Raw genomic sequence first — 20938 nt, forward strand, 5'->3', positions numbered from 1 at the left:
AGCAAACATCGATACTACACATTTGGTATTTAGTTATCGAAATTGCTATTGCCATTCTCCATAGCGCTTTTGTTTTTTAGTTTTTCTGTAGTCATCGAAACATTTAAAGTTGCTGAAATGGAACAACAATATAAACTGCTAAACGCTGAATTAATGGATCAAGTGCAAGTTCTGCGAATAACTAACGCTGAAATGTTGAAAACAGAAATTGTACTTAAAAGGCAACTTATGGAAGAACGTGAATTACGCTTAGCTGACGCTCAATACAATGAACAGAAGCTGAAATGCGCTATCAGAACTTTACTCCATTCCTTGGACATCAATTTATGTAGTCATGTAGAATGCCCCCTTACATCGCAATCATCAAATGCATCAGAAAATGTCAGGTCCAGCTCATACAACAATGGACAAGTTTGCTCTGAGCTTCGTCGTTCAAGTGGAATACTTCAAGGATCTCTGCCTGTATCTCCCATCAGAAGGAGACGGAGGAGCGTCTCAAGCTGCCAGTCTTCGCAAGGTGACTCAAGCGAAACGAGCACGACTACAATGAGTCCCTGCGTAAGTAGATATTTATATGTCTTTTATAAATTAATACATTTGTTTTTGCCTCAGAATGAAGAGATACCATCCAAAAGGAAAACACCAGAGCCACGACATTTGGTGGAGCTGAACGTAAACATGAGCTCTCCAGAGGTGGAAGAACAAGAATCAGCTGATCAGTTATCATCATCTGTTCCTCAAATATACTCTATTAGCGAAGAAAGCGATAGTGAAGACAATACTTGGGCTTCTTCCATGGAATCCAATGAGACACTGCAGACATCGTCAGCCTTTGGCAGTACCATAGGCATATCTCCATTGCCTCCGAGCAATGTAACCAATAACCAGAAGAGAGCTTTGCTCGCTCCGAGAGTAGAAATCACAGAAGGGTGCAGCCCATCGCAAAACACTGAAAATAAGACTGAAAAATACAATTTGCGACATCAAAGAATTACAAAACTGATTCTAGATCTTGAGCCAGATGCTGGCATTCAGGAGCCACGGATAGAGAATATGAGATATGCCGTTCAAGCAAGGTCACCGATACAGATGACATTACCACGCACGTCCTCAAATGCGGATGCACTTACGCCGCGACGCGCCCTGAGTGACATGACTAATCGACCCGTAGGCCACAGTACTCCTCATAAGCAGAAGCAAATTTTCAATAGTTCTGTGCTTAGTCAGACAGGCGAATCTAGTATGGAAGACTCCACGTTTGGTCGTCCTAGGCGTACTTGTCGGCCAAGCTCACTTAAGGAACCTGACTGTCGTTCCAAACTTCGAAACGAAAACAAAAACAAATGAAAATATTTTGCTTATAGCTAAGTTATTTATTGAAAAACTATATGTTCCTGTTATGATTTTAATTGAGCCTTTACACTCTAAACAATATTTGTTAAACTAGTTTATATCCATTCATAGAATATTTATTTGAAAGTTTGTACTTCAAGCGATTTCCTTAAGTTAAAGCAACTAATTTAATTGTCTATCTGAAAGTTTGCGTTGTACGTTAAAACTCTATTAAGCAAAAATGATTTGTGATTCCATGTGTTCAAATTTAGAAAAACCCCAAAATATGTTAAGTTATGAACTAATTATAATTTTTATTTATGATATTTATTTAAATTTGTGTTAACATTGATTCGCTCTGTTAGTTTGAATATACAGTTTATCAACACTTATTTAAAATTCATGTTAACGTTAAAAATCGCCCGCAGTCTATCGACATGTATCGTGCAACCGCCACAGTCATAAGTGGTACACGGTTGTATTTATTTAACAAATGCGAAGCAACAACACGAATACGGGATAGAAGTGCGATATGAAGCAATTGGCCAAAGATGGAAAATGCATAAAAAGCGTAAAATGCAGTCAACCTAATGTCGTCTAATGCAATGTGCGCTTAAGTATAAACGCAGCGGGCAGAGAAAGCACAAATATCGCAGTCCAAAATTTGCTCGTTTGTGTATGCGCGTGTGTGTGTGCTTACGTGCGTGTGTGTATGTGTCTATTAGTCAAACTTAGTTTCATCCGTTTTTGGCACGTTTGGCTGACAAATTTTAATTCTGCTGATATATATTTTGATTCAAATCGGGCATATTTTAAATTAATGTAGTAAATTTCGGACACACCACAAAATTAGCTAAATTTGCTGACCACGCACACCTGCGACAAAAACGTTGGGCAATGTATGAGTTAGCAGAGTTTTATCACTGCGCCGCATCTGTTTCATTTATAGCTTCTTTGTTTGCATTAATAGAAATTTAAGACCGAAAGTGACGCAAAATCCAAACGCCAAGTGTAAGTGGAAGGCTTTCGCCTCGCGCTAAAAACAACAACAACAACGCCAGCAGCCACAACATCGAGAATAATCATTGCAATAACAACAACGAATCAGCTGTCAAACCGCTTCAAGGTGAGTTTGTTTGTAAATTAACCTGTTTTTAGATTGTTTATATGTTTAAATGTACATATACATAGATATAGGCTCAGATTTAAGGAAAATGGATAAAGAAAAAAAAAATATATAAAAATTAATATTGACAGTTAATATCGATAAAGTGTTGCCTGATCTCTGCTCCTGTATGAAATATCGATATGCATTTGCTTATATTTTCGTATAATTTCTTAAGGAGAATGTATAGAAAATAAGAATACAACATATTATGTAAACCCTTTTATATTCGTGGGGAATTTATTATGTACACATGTCTATTGGGACACTAAAAATTGATCGGTTTTGTTTCTGGGCAGTCTACGCCTATGATATCTTATCTCCAAGTGGACGACAATGTGTGTGCCAAATAATTTACATTCACATGCAAACAATTAAACTAGGCATATCAGCTTGAGAGTTTATTGTTTGTTAGTATATATGTATGTTTGCCCAATTGCAAGTAAATATGTTTTCACTGAATTGATTTTAAAAAATCCTATTTTACTCTAGACTCCATTGTAAAAATCCTATTGATCCATTGCGATCAGCCGGCACTTGCTAGCAGTGCAATAAACTTTGGTTGTGCTTTGATTTTTATCACTTTGCCATTTATCGTTTTGCTTTAATCACATTAGGGCAAAACGTTGCACGCGTCGCATGACGAAAGCAATCCGACAACAACAAATGCTTAAAACAAAAACAAAAACGGCCCAGCACTGACCTACAAAAAGTGCAATGCGCCCCATCACTAGCAAATATGCCGTTGCGCAGGGGTGGGTTTTAAGTTGGGTTAGGCGCGAAAAAACTTGCACAAAAGTAAATACGCTCACACATAGACGCGCATGTAACATATGTATGTATTTGTGTAAGTATGTATGTATGAAAGTACGTTAAGTATTATGGCAGAGAGCGTTGAACCGAATAAACAGCACGAAACAACAATGAACACAACTCACAAATCAGATGAATCCCTCTAACAACAATAACAATTAACAGGTTAACTATAATAAGCAAGGAAAGATATTCATATGTATATACATATGTATTATGTATATATGTATGTATGTATGTATGCAAATGTAAGAATGCTTCTCTTGAAATTGTTGAGTTGGCTATGAGTTATCTGTTCCTTTTCCATAAAGTTTTATTAATAATTTAAGGCTATATTGATATTTATATATATGTATGTATGTACATATAAAAAAATTGCAGTCATATACGAGTTCAATGTCATTTAGTAGAGCAACTCATGGTAGGAGGTCTATTGCGGCACACGCAACACTTGATGCAAGCACCGTAAACGTTTTCTATTGTTAGCTCACCAGCACACACACACAAGCATACAAAAGCACTCACAGGCTCACCCACACAGCCACACGCTCGCACTAAGCATGTTGTGCGTGCGAGTGAGACAGCATGTCTGCAGTTATGACAATTGAGTGTCCTGTCTTATTTGCATAGCAACCTTGCCGTCGGCCATTCGCCAAGTGTTGTAAAAGACGAAAACAAAAAGAAAATACATTAAGTTTCATTGGCACGTCCGTTCACATCGTCTAGGTTAGTTATAAACACGGTAAATAATGCACTTCCTTATGCGCGATCTGCTCTGAATCATAGTTAAGTGAAACGCCTGCACCTTAGGTGCATGAATTAACTGTTAAAATGATGTACATATAGAAGTGGACATACCCTAGAATGCTGCTGACAAAATGTAGATTTTAAGTAAGCATTTCAAATTATTTTTATTGTATTTTATATGTGAAATATGATTATGAATATTAAAATGTCAAGCCTTTCCCATATTATCGAGGGTATAAAATAAATAAGTAAACAAACAGTTTTGGTGCCTTTCGCTTCCTCCATGCGAGTGGAGGTTGTATTATGACTCATTGCATCAATGATTGTTTACATCATGGATGTTGTTGTCATTGTTGTTGTTGTGATACTCGCTAAACCCAACCCCAGCCAGAGTAAACTCAACACCGTTGTTGTCATTGGGCTCATGTCAACACTGCAGTTTTTATTTTTTTATTTTTTGCATTAGTTATTTAAGTAGTATTATTGTGGGACGGTGCTGGAAACCGCACTTTAATAAAACCAACAATGAGCCCCATTTATTGCGATTGTTGTTGTTCTTGTTGTAACTGAATAGAGTAGAGCATAATGTATTCTGATATGTGATATGATAGCTCACAATTACTTAATGAGTAGAAATGAAAATGAGAGCAGATGAACCTTAAATACCCTAAAAAGTGCAAAGAAAGTGAGATTAGTTGGTATATAAGATGAAATAACATTTTAATTATAATACCATATAAATTTTTTATGTTATTATTATTATATATATATTTATTGTACTGTAGAGATGTTGTAGATGTTTTTAAAAATTAAAAGATAATAGAAAAAAACTGATTTTTGTTTAAATTAATTATATTTTAATAAAGTTGATTGGCTTTAGTTTGATATAAAACTTATATCCAGTTTATGAATGTTATTCTTTCAGTGAGTCAGGCAGCTCGAATCCGCGATTGCTCATCAAGATTTCAATTTTCATTTATTTTATTATGATATTCCGCTCTCTTGAGGCTGTTTATTAAATGATCTCAGATATATTGTAAACAAATTTCTGTTGCTTTTGCGTACGTGCTCAGTATTTAAACATCTCGATCTCTAGGTACATTGGGCATACAAGTTGACACATATACATATGTATATAGACACATTTATGTATGTGTGTATACATTTCTCTGATGTCATAACAGTTTCATCTGTGTAAAATGTTTTGCACTGCAGTCACATATTATTATTATCATTCGCATAGCATTTGGAATTTCAATTAAAAGCGAACGACAGACATTGAAATGCTAATTTACTCCGAGCAACGGTCGCTCGACGGTTCATTCGGCTGCTCTTTGCGAGTGGAGCCGCCAATGCCAATGGGCAATGGCCAATGGGCAATGAATGATGGCTGATAGCTGGATGGCTGATGGCCAAGTCTGTTAAACAAGAGCAAGTGAAGCACGAAATGAAAAAGAAATTGAAAGCGAAAGTTTATTGTTGAGATTTTATGATTTTATTATTTAATCCACATTAAAATAAGTAAGAGTGCTCTAGTTGGGTGTGGTCGACTATGAAATGCCCTGGCCGACAGTGACGTGTCCTACAAGTGAGGGGGAGGAGTATTTTATAGATGTATATACTCATCCGTTTCAAATTAGAATCTCAGAGCCAGAATCTCAGAACCATTTCAGATATGCTTAATATATCATAGATAATAATAATCTTGATCAGCAGCAAAAACAAAGCCGATCTAGTTATATATATATATTAACGTCAGTTCTTACCACATTATGTTTTAAATATATCCAATTACACATTTGTAGAGCTTGCAAACCAGGTTATGGCTTATCTGTCATCTAAGTGCTATGACTGGCTCGATCTGGATTACTAGATTGCACAAATCTGTCTATTGTTAGCAGAACTGATTCAGATTCGAAGAATTCCTCTAATGGAAGCTTAATAGGCATACTATAGTTGCTCGAATTTTATTTGAGAAATCACCCGATGAGGTTTCTGGTTAGGATATAGATTTATAGAAACTGTTATTCATCATTATTCATCTAGTTTGTCATGTAAGTGTTGAAAATGCCTGTGAAACTTGTTTTATGTTTTCGGTTTTTCATGTGAGCGCATGAATCACGTTGAATAATTTGCTGAAAATTTTAAGGCATTAAGCTTCGCGGCATTTGTATAGTCAGTATATCTTATCTAGAACTCGGCAAACTTATCGTAAACTTTCACGGCAAAGAAGTACCACGGGTAATATACAAAATGTGAATATATGTATATTTATTTTGTATATAGAAATTTATTTAACGAAACAAATCGGTAGGGCCCGCCCATAAAAGTTTAATTTCGGATTAAATCAGTCAGATAAGGCCTTCAATAAAAGTTCATTGACTGACTGCATTCTAAACTGCCGATTGATGTTTGTCAGTTTATGTTTTTGTATGCTTGGCTCAATAAATATATAGGTTTGTGCAGTGAGTCATGCTGTAAGGTAAGGTAAATAATTGACTGACTGCATAATACTCTGTCGCTGAAAAAAATGAATGAAAATTGATATTTGTGAAGAACTTATGATGATCTAGTGGCTATACCAACTAAAGACAAAAGTTTTTATGATATTAAGATTATAATATTATTGCATTATCCATTACCTATATTACAAAGTGAGATATGGAGTATTCGTATTCTTAAAAGACAATTGTCTAGTGTCATAATATACCATAATATACCAAATCCTAAACCACTCCAAAAACTAGGTCAGTCTCTAACTTTAGTTTAAGTTTATTGCTGTGTTATCCTGGCTTTCAAGTCCATTCCATTCGCTTAATTCAAGGTGTGTTTTCAGTGTGTGATAAAAAGAGAAGAAGAAACAAACTGTTAACTTCGCCCTTCCCCATTTTGAACTTCTCGATTGCCCTAAACTGTCATCAGCTTAATTGCCCCAAATTTGTGGCTGTTGTTTTTTTTTTTTTTCGCTGGGCGTGTATTTAGTATGCCCACATAGACATAAAATCAAATTCAATTTCGACAAATCATTAGATCACGCATTTGTTTGTTTTGGCCACATTTAATGGATTCTCCACCACTCCGGCGGAAATGTTTCCCGAAACGTGTGCACAAATTGATTCGCCCTGTCAAAAACTAATATCCATTGTCCGTTATGCAAGTCAAATGGTATGATGTGTGTTGCTTGTATTATGTTAACACGCCTATTTGAAATGCACGCCCAGTCCCAGCCCTAGGCCCCAGAGCTGAGACCCCGGCCCCCAGGTCTTGTGGTTCGTCTGTAAGACAATACAAAGCAAACATTGCGTAAGTTGTCAAGCCGCAAAACGCCCGCCCACAACGTCAAAAATGAACAGTGTGGCAACGCCTTGATCGGCTCTCTTTAATTGATGTAACTAACTAGGGTAAAGGTAAAGCTTACTTAACGAGGAACAAATGTCTTTCCTAGAAGTTTAGAGTGCTTATCTACATATAGAGGTGATAGGAGATAATGTTAAAATGTACATATGTATGCATATTTTTCTTACCATATTATGTATGTACATACATATGTATGTATGTATTTGCATTGCATGACTAAAGACGTTTAATTTTCAATGAGTTGTGTTGTCTGTGCATTCGTGGCAGCTGTTCAATTAAACGACATCCCGTCTGCCACTTATAGACGGAATTAAGCCGAAGCATGAATCATGCCTGATCGTGTCTCAATGCTAAGAAGTTTTGTACCACTGTGCTCAGGCTTAATGATTCAAGCTAAGCTCTGAAGCAAGACTGCAAATATTTCGCACGTTTCACACACACACACAGATTGGCACACAAACACAGACACACATATGTATGTATATACGCACAGCCCAGAGTTACAGTTAAGTTTTTTTTTCGCTTTGACCGATCAACATCGTTTTGTCAACAGAGACGAGAGACAGGTGCTAAAATGCGGTTGCGCCTCGATTGCTGTGCGGCTACTCTTTGCAATTTTGTTTTAACTTCATCTTTGTCTTTATCTATGTATGCACGTCCGTCTGTTTGTCCATTCATGTGGCGTGCGCTCGCTCACTGCATTTTTCGATGCTTGACGTCACAGCAATGTTCGGCTGACGCTGATTTTGTCGTTTGCCGTTTGCCGTTTTTAGCTGCGTCCGCGTCGACCTTAACAGCTAATTTTATGAATTGCTTTGGCTCTCTTCTCCGCTCTTCACTTTGCTCTGTTGTTGTTGCTACTGCTCCCCCTCAGAGCTGACGTTCGCTTTGCTTGCTTGCGCTCTCCCTTTACGTAGTCTTCTTGCTTACGCTCTCCCTCTGCGTAGACTTGATGACGCTCTCCCACTTCGCTCTCCTGCTGTGTGACTGGCTCATGCTGCCTCTCCTTCTCCCTCTCGCACTCCCTCACTCACACGCTCTGTTTGCTTTGGCGTCGCATGCGCGACCGTTGCCGTTCTTCAGTTGATTTTCGACTCGCGAACGGAGCGCAACGCACGTTTCGCGATTGCGTTTACATTTTTGTTATTGTTGTAAAAAAATTCAAAACATAAAACAAAAGCAAACGTCAAGCCAACAACAATAGCAATAACAACAGTGACAACAACAATCAACAGCGCAAAATATAATCAAAACGTAAATAAAAAGTTTATATTTGTTGATAACAAACCTCCCGAAAAAAAGAATAAAAAAATTAAAAACAAAAACAAAAAGTGCTGAAAGAGCTTTAAAACTGATCAAGATTTCCGACGCGATGATTCAGCGGCAAATCGATCGCTTATTTTGTTGTTATTTTGCATATTGAATGTGTTTAATGAAATTGAATAAATAATAATAATTAGCTCTGGCTGAAGCTGCTCCTACACCTTGGCCTTATCATCATTTGTGTGCGCTTATAGCCGTAATCGTAGCCCCGCCAGGTCTTCCAGCAAATACCGCGACCCGTTAGCTTCTTCTCATAGCTACCGCTGGCCATATACTGTCCATTCAAATTGCTGTAAAAGAAAGAAAGAGAGAGAGATATTAGTTATAAGTGAAAGGTGAACAAATATAATATTAAATAAAATAAACGGTGTATTTACTAACCTATGTTGACATTGATTGTACCACCAGGCGCCGACATTAGTCAGGGCACAGTTCTTGCCGGTCTTATCGTTATCAAATGTCGAGAACGCTTTTCCCACGTGATAGCTCAGCGAATCTCCAGCATCCCCAGTAAATTTACCCAATTGACTCAGCGCATATGACTCAGATTCATTTGCCACCAGGAATCTATCGTATTTCGCATAATGAGTCTCGCCGTCAAAGTCCTCCAGATGTATATATAGCTCGTAGGGTTCGGCATTCGTTATGTGATGCAGCTTCTCGAGACCAATAAAGAATTCGCCATTTAGTTGACCAAAACCCGCCTGGTACTCAGCCCAGCTGCGATAAAAGTTCTCACTGCCATCCTGACGTCTCTGGATCACTGTCCAGCCAGCGCCCGCTATCCTCGTGTCACAGGCCACAGGAAAAGGCTTCAGACCCGGCACCCAGATGGTATATATACCATCTGTATTGATCATAGCCGCCAGGCATGATGGGGGATGAGCTAAACCAATAGATAAACGAGTTATATGGACTCTATAATACTTAATATATGGTCGCACTTTACCCGTTTCTTCAGTTTTTTGTGCTGTCAAATCTGCTCTCAGCCTAGACAATTCTTTCTTCAAACTTCATATACATATATAGAAAGTTTTTTATTTATTTGCAAAATAGCGAATTAAGTAAAATACCTTGAAATTAGTTGTTCAGCATTTTCGTATATATTTGTTGCTGAACTTGAACTTTCGGCATGATATGTAAAGTTTCCACAAAGGAATAATACTATATAGTATATATAGTGCATATTTTCAACTGATCTTTAATATGATCTTCTTCCAGCATCTCATAATCAAGACTAAATTGTAAGAGATGCATTCACATTTGAATTCAAAGTGAGATCTGATTATAATTATACCCAGTACTTTGCGTGGTTAAGAGGTATATTGGGTTGTTCTAGTCAGATTAAAAAATGAGAATAAATGTTTATTATATGGATTATGTGGGTATATATTCCTATGACCTCTGACTAGCTTTATGATATTACCCTTGTCGAGCTTAATTTGGATTGCCTAAAAATAGTTTAGGCTGTGTTTCACATATAATTATTATGCATAATGTTTATAAGCCCATAAAAACATTTTATATATAGATAAAAAAAAATAGATATATATTTAGTTTATTATGTACATACCATAAAAAATTAAATATATAAAAAATTGAATATATTAAATTAAATTAAATAAAAAAGCACTAGTAAAAAGAAAAAATTAAATACCAAATTCAGTATATGAATCAATATTTAATCGAGTACAAAATGATTGAGTATTACTAAATAGAATATATACTTTAGACCTCGTTACAGCGATTCACCTTGCGCATTCCGATTTGCTAACGTCTAGAATTTCTTATCAGCAACGAATAGAATACAAAACATAGGTCAAATTATGCACATAGATATAGAGCTATGTATATATTTACGCCATGTAGGAAATAGTATACTAGGAATAAATTTTGTGGAAAAAAACATACTTCAAAAACATATGAATATATGCCTAAGGAAATCAGGAAATAACATGATTGGAATACACTTAAAGCCTATCGCAATGGCTGAGATAATGCTTCGCAGTGTTGCCTTGTATTGTTGCGGCTCCTGAAGGTAGCTGGAAAGTGTCGGCATTTGGGTCTGATCATCATTTGGGTGAATTTGTAGCCATAGTTGTGGCCACGCCAGGCTCTCCAGCACATGCCGCGTGCGAAGAGATTCTCCTCATATTTGCCGCCCTCAATATACTGCCCATTGAGATTGCTAAATTGAAGAGCAGAGAAATATATATCATACAGCTCTCGAGTTATCAATAGATTATTTACCTGTCCACACAGCTATTGTACCACCAGGCACCCACGTGGACAAAGGCACAGTTCCTGCGGAACTCTCGATCGTTGTCCCGATCGTAGGTCGAGAATTTCATTTTCTGATGACTTCTCAACGAATCTCCGGCATTTCCCGAATAGGCGCCCAGGACATAGAGCGCATAGTCATCCTCTTCGCTGCCAATGGCGAATTCATCAAATCTCGCTGATCGCGTGGTTCGATTAAAGTCCTCCAAGACGATATACAACTCGAAGGGCTCCAAGGCAGTTATGGCACGCAGTTTCTCCAGTCCAATGAAAAACTCGCCATCGAGCCTACCGAAACCTTGCTTGTACTCCTCCCAGTTTCGATAGAAGTTCAAGCTGCCATTGATGCGCCTCTGTATCACCAGCCAACCATATCCGGCCAAACAGTTATCACAGGCTACTGGAAAGGGAGCCATACCTGGTACTTTAATCGTACGAATCCCATTGTCAATTTTACTTTCATTGAAGGAGGACGTCAAGCAGGATGTAGGATAGCTTCTCTCTATAAATTGTCTATAGAAATAGCATAATATTTGTGAATTTTAGATTATTTCTTACCATCCCTGGGTGAAGTGGAACTATTTGGATTCACATATGCTTTCAGTGCTTCCAGCTGTTCCTGTAGACTTTAAAAAGATTTCGATCTGTATTAAAATGTAATTTCCTTCTCCCTTGACATACTTAAGAACCAACTCGTGCATTGTTTCTATGGGATGTGCCAGATCTTGACACTGTTGAAGATAGTTTATAATTAATTTTAATAGTACATATACTAGCTATAAACATTTTTACCTGAGCATTGTTTACGACATAGATGTATGCAAAATATATGCATATTGAAAAGAGCAACGTTCCTACGTTCGTTCTAATGAGCCTCATCTTTGCAACTATTCAGAGTGTAAATTGCACTGGGACAGCTATATTATATGTAGTATTATCAAAAACAATTATCAGCTAGCTAATAAATCATAGATCAGGGATCAACATGATAACAATCATCAGCTTAATTTACTATTCTTATAAATATGAATATAATATAATAAATATATATCATATAAATATAATATATATATTTTTTAGTATATTATCATTTAATATTTTATTTAATATATTATTAAATGATATTATTATTATTATTATTTTTTTACTATATATATATTACAAAAATGAATAGAAAATGTGATATATATATCTATATATGTATGTGATATATTTATATATATATATATATATTTATATATATTTATATATATATATATATATAAATATATATAAATATATATATATATATATAAATATATCACATACATATATAGATATATATATCACATTTTCTATTCATATATATATATATTCATATATATATATATTCATATATTCTATTCATATATATATATATATATATATATATATAAATATATAATTCTGCCTCTTTTTGAAATAGATATATAATTTTTATGCAAATCTTTAGATGATTTAGACATTCATACATTTGTTAAATGCCTAGATCTTCAACTATAGATAATATAGACTTTTCCGCTGGGTTTACCCATTTAGCCTTGACATTTTTATACACTTTTGATATAGCAGAAAACTTTGATATTGTGGAAGACTTTATATGCATACTAAAACTAACAAGTCTATAGCTATATTAGCACCATAAATATTAACGTTTGTGTGGTAAAATAAAATATATATAGAGCCCAGAGTGGAGCTATTTATGGGAGGAGATTGCACGACTGTTAATAAATATGTAAATAAATATATGCATATTTCTATAAATATGAAATCTTAAGTTACAATAGAACTACTTGAATTTCATGGGAATTACGACTCTAGAGTCAGTGGAAATCGGCAGAAATCTAGTCAGAAAGACGTTATAGAAAGCCAATATACTCGCCTTAATATTGTGTATATACATTTGTTGTTATTTATATAATAAACAAACGATTGTATATTTGTTGTTAAAGTAAAACGAGAAATGAACCCATTTAAAAGTAAGGAACTATACATAAATCTCAATTGCTTATATATGCGTGCGTATATCAATCTGTATTCCGATTCACATGAGATTTATGTGTGTATGTATGTATGTATGTGTATCTGTTCGTATATGCTTAGGCACGTGGGCTTCATTTTGTAGATTCTGTGGGAGCTATGCGCCCAATGCTTGTCAAACTGTGCAGCGTCTGGCATTCATTTTACGGACTGTTTGCGCTTGCTTTATTGTTTTTGTTTTTGCTCTTGCTTTTTTATCGAGGCGTCAATCTAAAAAAAAACAAGACAAGACAAGACATAAATATATATAGTGTATATATATATATATACTCACATATAATAGTTATAGAAACTGAGTTATTAAAGCGTGTGGGTGGCGACAGTTGCTGCTGGCTTGAGCGCGTCTTGAGTCTGTGGCCTCCGCCTCGGCTTCAGTCTTGGTCTAGAGTCTGTGCCGCAAAGTTAAGCGTAAAATGCGTCTAATGCGACGCGCTCCGAGCCACAAAGTAAACTTGGCTTTCACATAATTTAGCCTGCCTAATAACTCTATGTGTATTGCCTCTTGTCTTTTAGATGGCCATACCGCCACCACCGGGTCCTCCGCCACCGCCAGGACCGCCACCGCCACCGGGCTTGAGCGGCCTCAAGCTGGGTGGTGGAGGTGGAGCGGATCCACGCTCAGCTCTACTCAACTCCATACAGAAGGGCACCAAGCTGCGCAAGACGACAACGGTGGACAAGAGTGGGCCAGCGCTGTCGGGGCGTGTCTGTGATGGCGATGCTGCAGCTGGAGCCACGAAACGCACCCTCAACAACAACAACAACAACAGCATGAGCAGCAACAACAACAACAACATGGGCAATGGAGCACCCAAATTGGGCGGCCTCTTCGAAGGCCTCTCGCAGATGCCAAAGCTGAAGCCAGTGAACGGAGTTCGTGGTAAGTTTGTGAAGCTGTGAAACTCTAATGAAATAGCTCATGCAAATGTCTGCTGTTGCTCAATTGATTTCCGTTTTACACCCACCAGCTCCAGCGCCAGCAGCGGCAGCGGCAGCGTCGTCGCCAGCGACACGCAGCAATAGCCCCCCCACAGCCGCAGCAGCCAGCAATGGACCCATGGACTTTAATACGGAGCTCACCAAGCATTTAACATTGAAGCGTCAAAAGCAACAACAACAACAACAGCAGCAACAACCACAGTCGAGCAACAGCAACAACAGCACACATATCAATGCAACCGAAGCAAATCTGAGAACAAATCGCGGACCACCACCGCAGCCGCCAAAGGTGAGTGAGACAGAGAGGGAAAGAGGGAGAGAGAGAGAGGGAGACCCACACAGAGGCAGAACTATTTTCATTTGTATATATGTATAATTAGGCGAGCGAGCATTACTAATAGAGCAATTAGCCAAAGTAGAGCTCTTAGAGTGAATTAAGGAATTACTAAAGTAAGGAAAGGCAAAGAATTTGGAATTAGAGATGTTTGATGTAGAGCAAGTAGAATTACAGATGGAAGAGCATGGAGATATATAAATTAAAGTTATTTAATGTATATATGTATATATAGATGTACATGTAGAGCAAGTAGAATTACTGATGGAAGAGCTAGGAGATACATAAATTGATTATATTTAATGTATATATATAGATATCAGATTATAGAGAAGTGTAAGTTAATTGAAACTAGAAGTGTATTCATATTAATGTAGAAACTCTTTGTTGCTTATAAATAAACACCTCACTTACAGAGTAAGTTTAGTAAAGAATCCATGCTGATTCAAGAAATCTATTAAGTGAGTCAAGTGAGTCTTGAGTCAAGACTAGTTGATTTGTCTAGAATATATATAAGAGCATTGTTAAAGCTCAGTCTCATCAAATTTTCAATTGAATTTAAAATATTGTGATCTAATTAGACATACGGCCAAGTCCAGCTTGTAGTTTTATAATAATCTAATTACACTAGAATCCGTCTAGAGTGACTTCGCTTATAGCGTCCGCACGGTACCCAGGGAAACTTATATGAGCAAACCTATAAGGCTATAGCATCTTCCAGATATAACGACGTTGCCCTGAGCGTCTTTATAACTGGACTATATAGTATTTTTATATAAATTATCATAGAATAAAATCTCTGAAAAAAAGAACAATCCTTCTTTATGACTATAACAATAAACCATATGGAAACCTAAGAATTAAGTAAATAAAACTTTCTGGAAAATTATGAATTAAGTAAATTAAAGTATATATACAATACATTTTATCTAAGTTTAATTAATAATAGTCGCTTGATCCAAGTTGTCAAAGTATATGTATATACAAAACTTTTTCAAGTATTTTAATTAATAATAGTTGCTTAAGCAAAGCTGTGAAAGAGTTGTAAAAGATTCCTGTACATTATCATCATCATTATCATAATTTACAGAAGCTAAACCATTAGCCAGATATTATAATAATAATATTATTAGATAATAAAGCTGACATTCCAAGTTGAGCATAGCTTGATCAATAAATTGAAAGATTTATCTATAATGACTGGCCATACATTTCTACATTAGTTGTATAACCCGTTCGCTATTCCTGTTCTGCACACATTAAACAATTGTTGCTTTGATCTATTCCATTAGAACTCCAGCGAATCCATATTGGAACGCATGAACATACCTCGCACAGCAGCTGCAACGCCCACAGCGACATCATCAACGACGTCGACGTCGGCGTCGGCGTCGGCATCGTCGTCAGCGTCAGCGAGTGCCATTGGCAATGGCAAGGTAAAAGCCGCATCGCCCACGCTCTCGGAGAGCGGCAGCAACAGCAGCGGCAACGTGAAGAGCAAAGCGGCTAATCTTAGGTGAGTTCCATCGCATTTTGGCCAGCTGGCGAAATGCCTGCTTGGGTGCGGGCTGGAAATGGAATGTTTGTAATTACGTATGTTTGATATATGTATTTCAATTTTTGAATTTTAAATTTTTTTATATTTTTGTATTTCTCTAATTTTATTCTTTTTGTATGAATTTTCTGAAAATTTTAAATTTTTTGTTTTTTGGTTTCTTTGCCGGGACTTTAATTGGTTAACAACTCCTGGTCCAAATACACCACACCACACCACACCACACGCACACACACACGCATACATACCTGTACACAGTATCTCGTTAGGCAATAGTTTTGTAAATAGTTCAATTACAAAAACAACAACCACAACAACAACAAGCGCAACAACAACCGCCGCAACAGCAACAAACTCAAATCGAACAACGGCGTCAACAACGGGAACGGGAACGGGAGCGGGAGCAGGAGGCGGCCTGCGCAATTTGGCGCCAAATAAGTCAGCGCTGTTCGGTGGTGCTTGTGGCACCGGTAGTTTTGTTAGCAATAGTGGTGTTGGTGGTGGTGTTAGTAATAATTCGCCAGCGTCCACGCCCACACCACCCATAGCGCAACAGCAACAGAAGCCAGCAATTGGCTTTGGCAAGCCAAATTTTGCGCCAAAGCCGCCGGGTTTGCAGCAGCTGGCGTTAGCCAATGGGCATCAGCGTCCAGCGGTGGCACGACATCACAGCATGAAGTCACCCAGGTATAGCATTCATCCACTCTCTCTCTCTCTCTCTCTCACTGTTTATATAAACATCATATTGGCCTCTGGGCCACGCACCACGCTTAATGCTGCCTTAGATGCGCGCCTTTGGTTTGGAGTTTGGCTACAGCTTTAGTCCTGCACAGCTTGAATCCCGCAATGCTCGCATGATTTCTCACACACTACATTCTCTCCCATCTCTCTCTCTCTCTCCTCTCACTCAGATCTCCACCGGCTGCTGGAGGCATTAATGGACCCGTTTTCTCGACGCAACAACATTTTGGCACAATGCGCGCACCGCTTCAGCAGACGCTGCTGCTGCAGTCCAGCGAGGGCATCAGTGGCAGCACCAATAGCATAACGGGCAGCATTCGCACTGCGCCCAATCCGCCAAAGAGTAAGTGCTCCGTCCTTATATACCAATACATTATCCGAGTATAATTTCTGTTAAAATGGAAATTATTCAATCATTTTTTTTATACGGAATACTTTATGCTCATCTCTAATCCCCTCTCCTTTCGCAGCACGTCCCTCGGTGAAGCCACCGCCGCCGCCGACTCCATCGCGCAGCATTTCGAACAGCAATCTGAGCAGCATTGCGGCGCCGTTCAGTGCTGTGAATACGGCGCTGGTGCAGAGTGCGACTATTACGACGCCGGCGCCATCACCGCCACCGTTGCAGCAGCCGCCCTCCAGTTCGAGCAGCTGCAGCAGCGTGGCCGCTCTACGCGACCAATTCCGCGTCAATGGCAGCGGAACGCCGCCAACTCCGCCCAGCGGCATCACAGCCAGTCCAAAGTCGTCGACAATGCGTGAGAAGGTCAATCCCATTATACTCAATGGTGGGCCCATCAATCCGCCAGCACTGCCACCCCATCGCAGCTGCCCGCCGCCCCCGCCACCGATGCGACAGTCGAGCAACGTAAGTAGAGTAGAGTAGAGTTGAGTCAACAACAAGTTGGCGCATATGCCAAAGGTAATCCAGCTGAGAACAAATGTTGTACTAGGTTAAGCTAATATACACTGCAAAAACGATTATTAGAGTTGATGGCATAGAAAAAAAACTGAAGCGGAAATTCTAGTCAGCGCAATTTATATCGATATTTTTATTCAGTACATAAACCATAAAATTTATTGAAGACTCTTATTGGTCAATTATTCATTCACGAGTGGCAGATGAATATCTTATCGAACATTTGAGCCAATCGATTGGTCTCGATTGATTCCATAAATATGCAAAGAGCAAAGTTCACATCCAACTGAACTGCATCGCTCACTGATCACTAAACAAGTTCAGCAATGCAACTTAGTGAGCCGTTCAATTGAACTTAATGTAAACAGAAAATGTAGTCTGCTCAAGAGCGCAATTGCTTTAAACCTTTTAGACAAATTTAAAAAAAAGTCGTCATCACTGACTAAAATAAATTCGCCATTTATTACTAATTTACGAATTTCTTACAGTTCACAAAAGTAACATTAGGGCTTTCTCTCTCTCGCTCTCTCTCTGTCTGACACTCGCCCACTGCAGAATTTGCTCTCATTTTGGTTCCTTTGCGTTGCGCTCTGCGCGTTCGCTCTTTTCTCTTTGCTCTCCGCTGCGCACAAACCGTTAGCTTTTCACAACCTTTATGGATTTTCCAACAATACGTGACCCAAACAGCTTCGATACGGATTGTCGCTCATCGCACGCTTGTTTTGTTGTGCTGTTTGTGTGGGCTTAAAGTGCAATTTAGTTTCTTGGTCCTTCACGCAACTCAGTGGTGGTTTCACGTATTATGTGAAGCTGTGCAGGATTAGGCAACTGTCCACACTCAAAGTAAAAGCAGAGCAAAGAATCTCAAGGCTATTCACAACAATGCTGATGCACAATCAAAGGCGCAGTGTAACGGAATTTCAGCTTATCTAACATTAATTTGGCTGGCAACTTAATGCATCTCGTTTTTGATTGCAGGGTGGAGCACAGCAACAGCAACAGCAGCAGGCGCCAGTGCCGCCCCAACGCCATTCATCTATACGGGCCAATGCCCCGCTTACGCCGCCCACGCACATGGCCAATGCGACGCACAATTTTGGCAGCAACGGTGGCCTGGCAACCGGAGCAGCAGCTGGAGCCGGAGCTGGAGCTGGAACTGGAGTGGGTGGGAGTGCATCAGTTGGTCGACTTGTCATCGATTTGGAGGCAAAGTTTGGCAAGAGATTTCATAATGTTACCGAGTTCCCGAAACCGCCTCCGTTTCTAAATATACAAAAAGTCTATCCTAGTCGCTCGCTTAAGGCAACCAATGGTATGTAAAGGATATATATGTATATGTATATGTGTACATGAGTGTGAGTATGTATGTGTGTGTGTGTTTCGGTGTATGTGTGTTTATATTTGGGTGTGTGGGTTGGTTCTACTGTCAAAACAAACTCACTCCACGCGCCGTGTTAATAATAACATGATTATGTTTCTGATTATTATTATTACTATTACTATTATTATTATTATTATAATTATTGTTATATGCACACATGAAACGCTGTTACATAATGAATACATATATATGTATATATATACATTATTATATTGGAAAAGTTGCATAATATTATTATTTTTTATTATTATTTATAAGTGAAAAACACACATATTAATGTAGCATTTTAGTTCGATGTGAAATATTGAAACGAAATACAACGATGCAATTTTAAATTGTCTTTTATACACACTCACACACACACACACACACACACCACATACATATACAAACACACATCAAGAGATGAAACATATGCTATCAAATGTAACGTTACAATTTATGATTGTTTAAAAATGTTAAAATATATTTATAATTATGAAAAGTTGATAGCTTTATTCCACATAATTTTGTTAATATGCATATAAATATTATTATATATACTATCTATATATATATATATATATATATATTTAACTATATATTCTTATGCATACATATATCTATTTTATTTAACAAAGAAAACAGCGATATTATTACTAAGCACACGCATATTATGTATTATTTTTAGTAAAGCATATTTAAATATTAAAATGCCTCTTATCTATGTACATGTCTCGATTCGCATTATGTTCAAGTCCTACAGCATTATTTCTATACACTTTTGTAGCGCATGGTTTTACTTTTATGTATTTGTCTACGATCGGCTTTGCATATACAATATTAAAACATATATATACATAGATATTTTTTGTACTTGTACTTTTATATCTTATCTACAACACAAAATGTATAGTTTTTTATATATTGATGAATATTTAATTTTAGCACATTATTGTTTTATTTGAAGTTATGAACAATAAACAAAGCAAAGATGAAATTGAAATTTTGATATGCATCAAACATTTGTACATTATTTTACATTCTTACACGCGTCCTATTTGTCTTCCATATTCTGCTGTTCCTCTACTCTCTTTCCTGATCCTTAAACATTTGTGTTTGTTGCTTGCTTGTAAAAATTTTCATTGCCTAAGTGACGGGCGCAGCTTTAAATACAAAAACCAAACACAACAACATGACAGTCTTTGTATGTATGTATATATAAATATATCATTCCCTCTCTCTCTTTCTCTCTCTCCCCCTACGTTAAATGCCTTCTCTGTCACGCTTGAAATGCAGAAGCCGCTTTGGCGCCCAACAGCAATAACAGCAACAATAATAATAACAACAACAACAGTACCGCTACATGCAACAACAATGCAAAGCCCACAACGGGACTGAAGCCCGCCTATGCGCCACTCAAAAAACATCGCGCTCCCGCACCACCTCCACAGGCAGGCGTTGCCGCTGCTACAGTGTCTGTGATAAGACAATCCAGTTTTCTATATGGCGGCAATGGCGCAGCAGGCGGCGGCGTCGGCGTCGGCGTCAGCAGCGCTACAAGTACTGTCAGTGTGCGGCCAAAGTCACAGCCGGCGCCCAATGTGCCGCACAATTCGACGGTCTATTAATTGTAAACATAACTGTAAATTTCTATCCCTGTTTAAGCTTTGTATATATGTATACCTATTTGTGTGCGTGTGTAAGTGTAAGCGTGCAAGTCCTTACTGTTGTTATTGTATCGAGTTTGTATATGCGTGAGTGCAATTCGGTGTGCGTGTGTGTGAATGTGTGCAAATGCAAATGTGACAAGTGTCCCTGTAAAGTGTATAAAATAGAAAAAGAACAATAATGACATAAAACAAATGCAGATGCACAAAATTGGTTTTTGTATGTATGTAACAGACACATGCCTGTGTATGTACACATTGTAAATGTGGTCGAAAGAGTAGATATGAAATGAATTCGTTTTAGATGGCAACGGTTGATTTAAAAAATGTACTAAAAAATGTCAC

General features: G+C 37.8%; 4 protein-coding genes across 12 annotated transcripts; 2 read left to right on the forward strand and 2 right to left on the reverse strand.

The window, feature by feature from the left end:
- The first annotated feature begins 6 nt into the window (after positions 1-6).
- Positions 7-1609, forward strand: LOC115564521 (shugoshin). Of its 2 annotated transcripts, XM_089261598.1 has the most exons (3): positions 28-162; positions 222-558; positions 613-1609. In XM_089261598.1, exons 2-3 carry the CDS (start codon positions 229-231, stop codon positions 1345-1347), a joined length of 1065 nt encoding a protein of 354 aa, XP_089117724.1. In that variant the 5' UTR covers positions 28-162; positions 222-228; the 3' UTR covers positions 1348-1609. The 2 variants fall into 2 exon arrangements, with proteins under 2 accessions (XP_030244770.2, XP_089117724.1); XM_030388910.2 differs by having other exon boundaries at positions 7-558.
- Positions 1610-1769: 160 nt separating this feature from the next.
- Vrp1 (Verprolin 1) lies at positions 1770-20793 on the forward strand. Of its 8 annotated transcripts, none has more exons than XM_089260645.1 (10): positions 1770-1939; positions 2303-2458; positions 13589-13955; positions 14044-14303; positions 15641-15864; positions 16162-16590; positions 16815-16987; positions 17115-17512; positions 18542-18875; positions 20223-20793. In XM_089260645.1, the coding sequence occupies exons 3-10, from the start codon at positions 13589-13591 to the stop codon at positions 20552-20554; spliced, it is 2517 nt and encodes an 838-aa protein (XP_089116771.1). In that variant the 5' UTR covers positions 1770-1939; positions 2303-2458; the 3' UTR covers positions 20555-20793. The 8 variants fall into 8 exon arrangements, with proteins under 8 accessions (XP_089116771.1, XP_089116772.1, XP_089116770.1 ...); XM_089260646.1 differs by having other exon boundaries at positions 1791-1939; positions 2282-2458; XM_089260644.1 differs by having other exon boundaries at positions 1801-2231.
- Positions 8657-9985, reverse strand: LOC108657670 (microfibril-associated glycoprotein 4). The gene is made up of 4 exons (XM_030388919.2): positions 9811-9985; positions 9687-9748; positions 9119-9623; positions 8657-9027 (listed from the first exon to the last, which is right to left on the reverse strand). Exons 1-4 carry the CDS (start codon positions 9921-9923, stop codon positions 8871-8873), a joined length of 837 nt encoding a protein of 278 aa, XP_030244779.2. The 5' UTR covers positions 9924-9985; the 3' UTR covers positions 8657-8870.
- Positions 10689-11969, reverse strand: LOC115564524 (microfibril-associated glycoprotein 4). Its single transcript, XM_030388918.2, has 5 exons — positions 11810-11969; positions 11699-11748; positions 11576-11643; positions 10988-11519; positions 10689-10925 (listed from the first exon to the last, which is right to left on the reverse strand). Exons 1-5 carry the CDS (start codon positions 11894-11896, stop codon positions 10715-10717), a joined length of 948 nt encoding a protein of 315 aa, XP_030244778.2. The 5' UTR covers positions 11897-11969; the 3' UTR covers positions 10689-10714.
- Positions 20794-20938: the final 145 nt, after the last annotated feature.

Source organism: Drosophila navojoa, chromosome 5, assembly GCF_054131105.1.
Source record: "Drosophila navojoa isolate 15081-1374.11 chromosome 5, UAZ_NAV_1.0, whole genome shotgun sequence".
Lineage (NCBI taxonomy): Eukaryota > Metazoa > Arthropoda > Insecta > Diptera > Drosophilidae > Drosophila > Drosophila navojoa.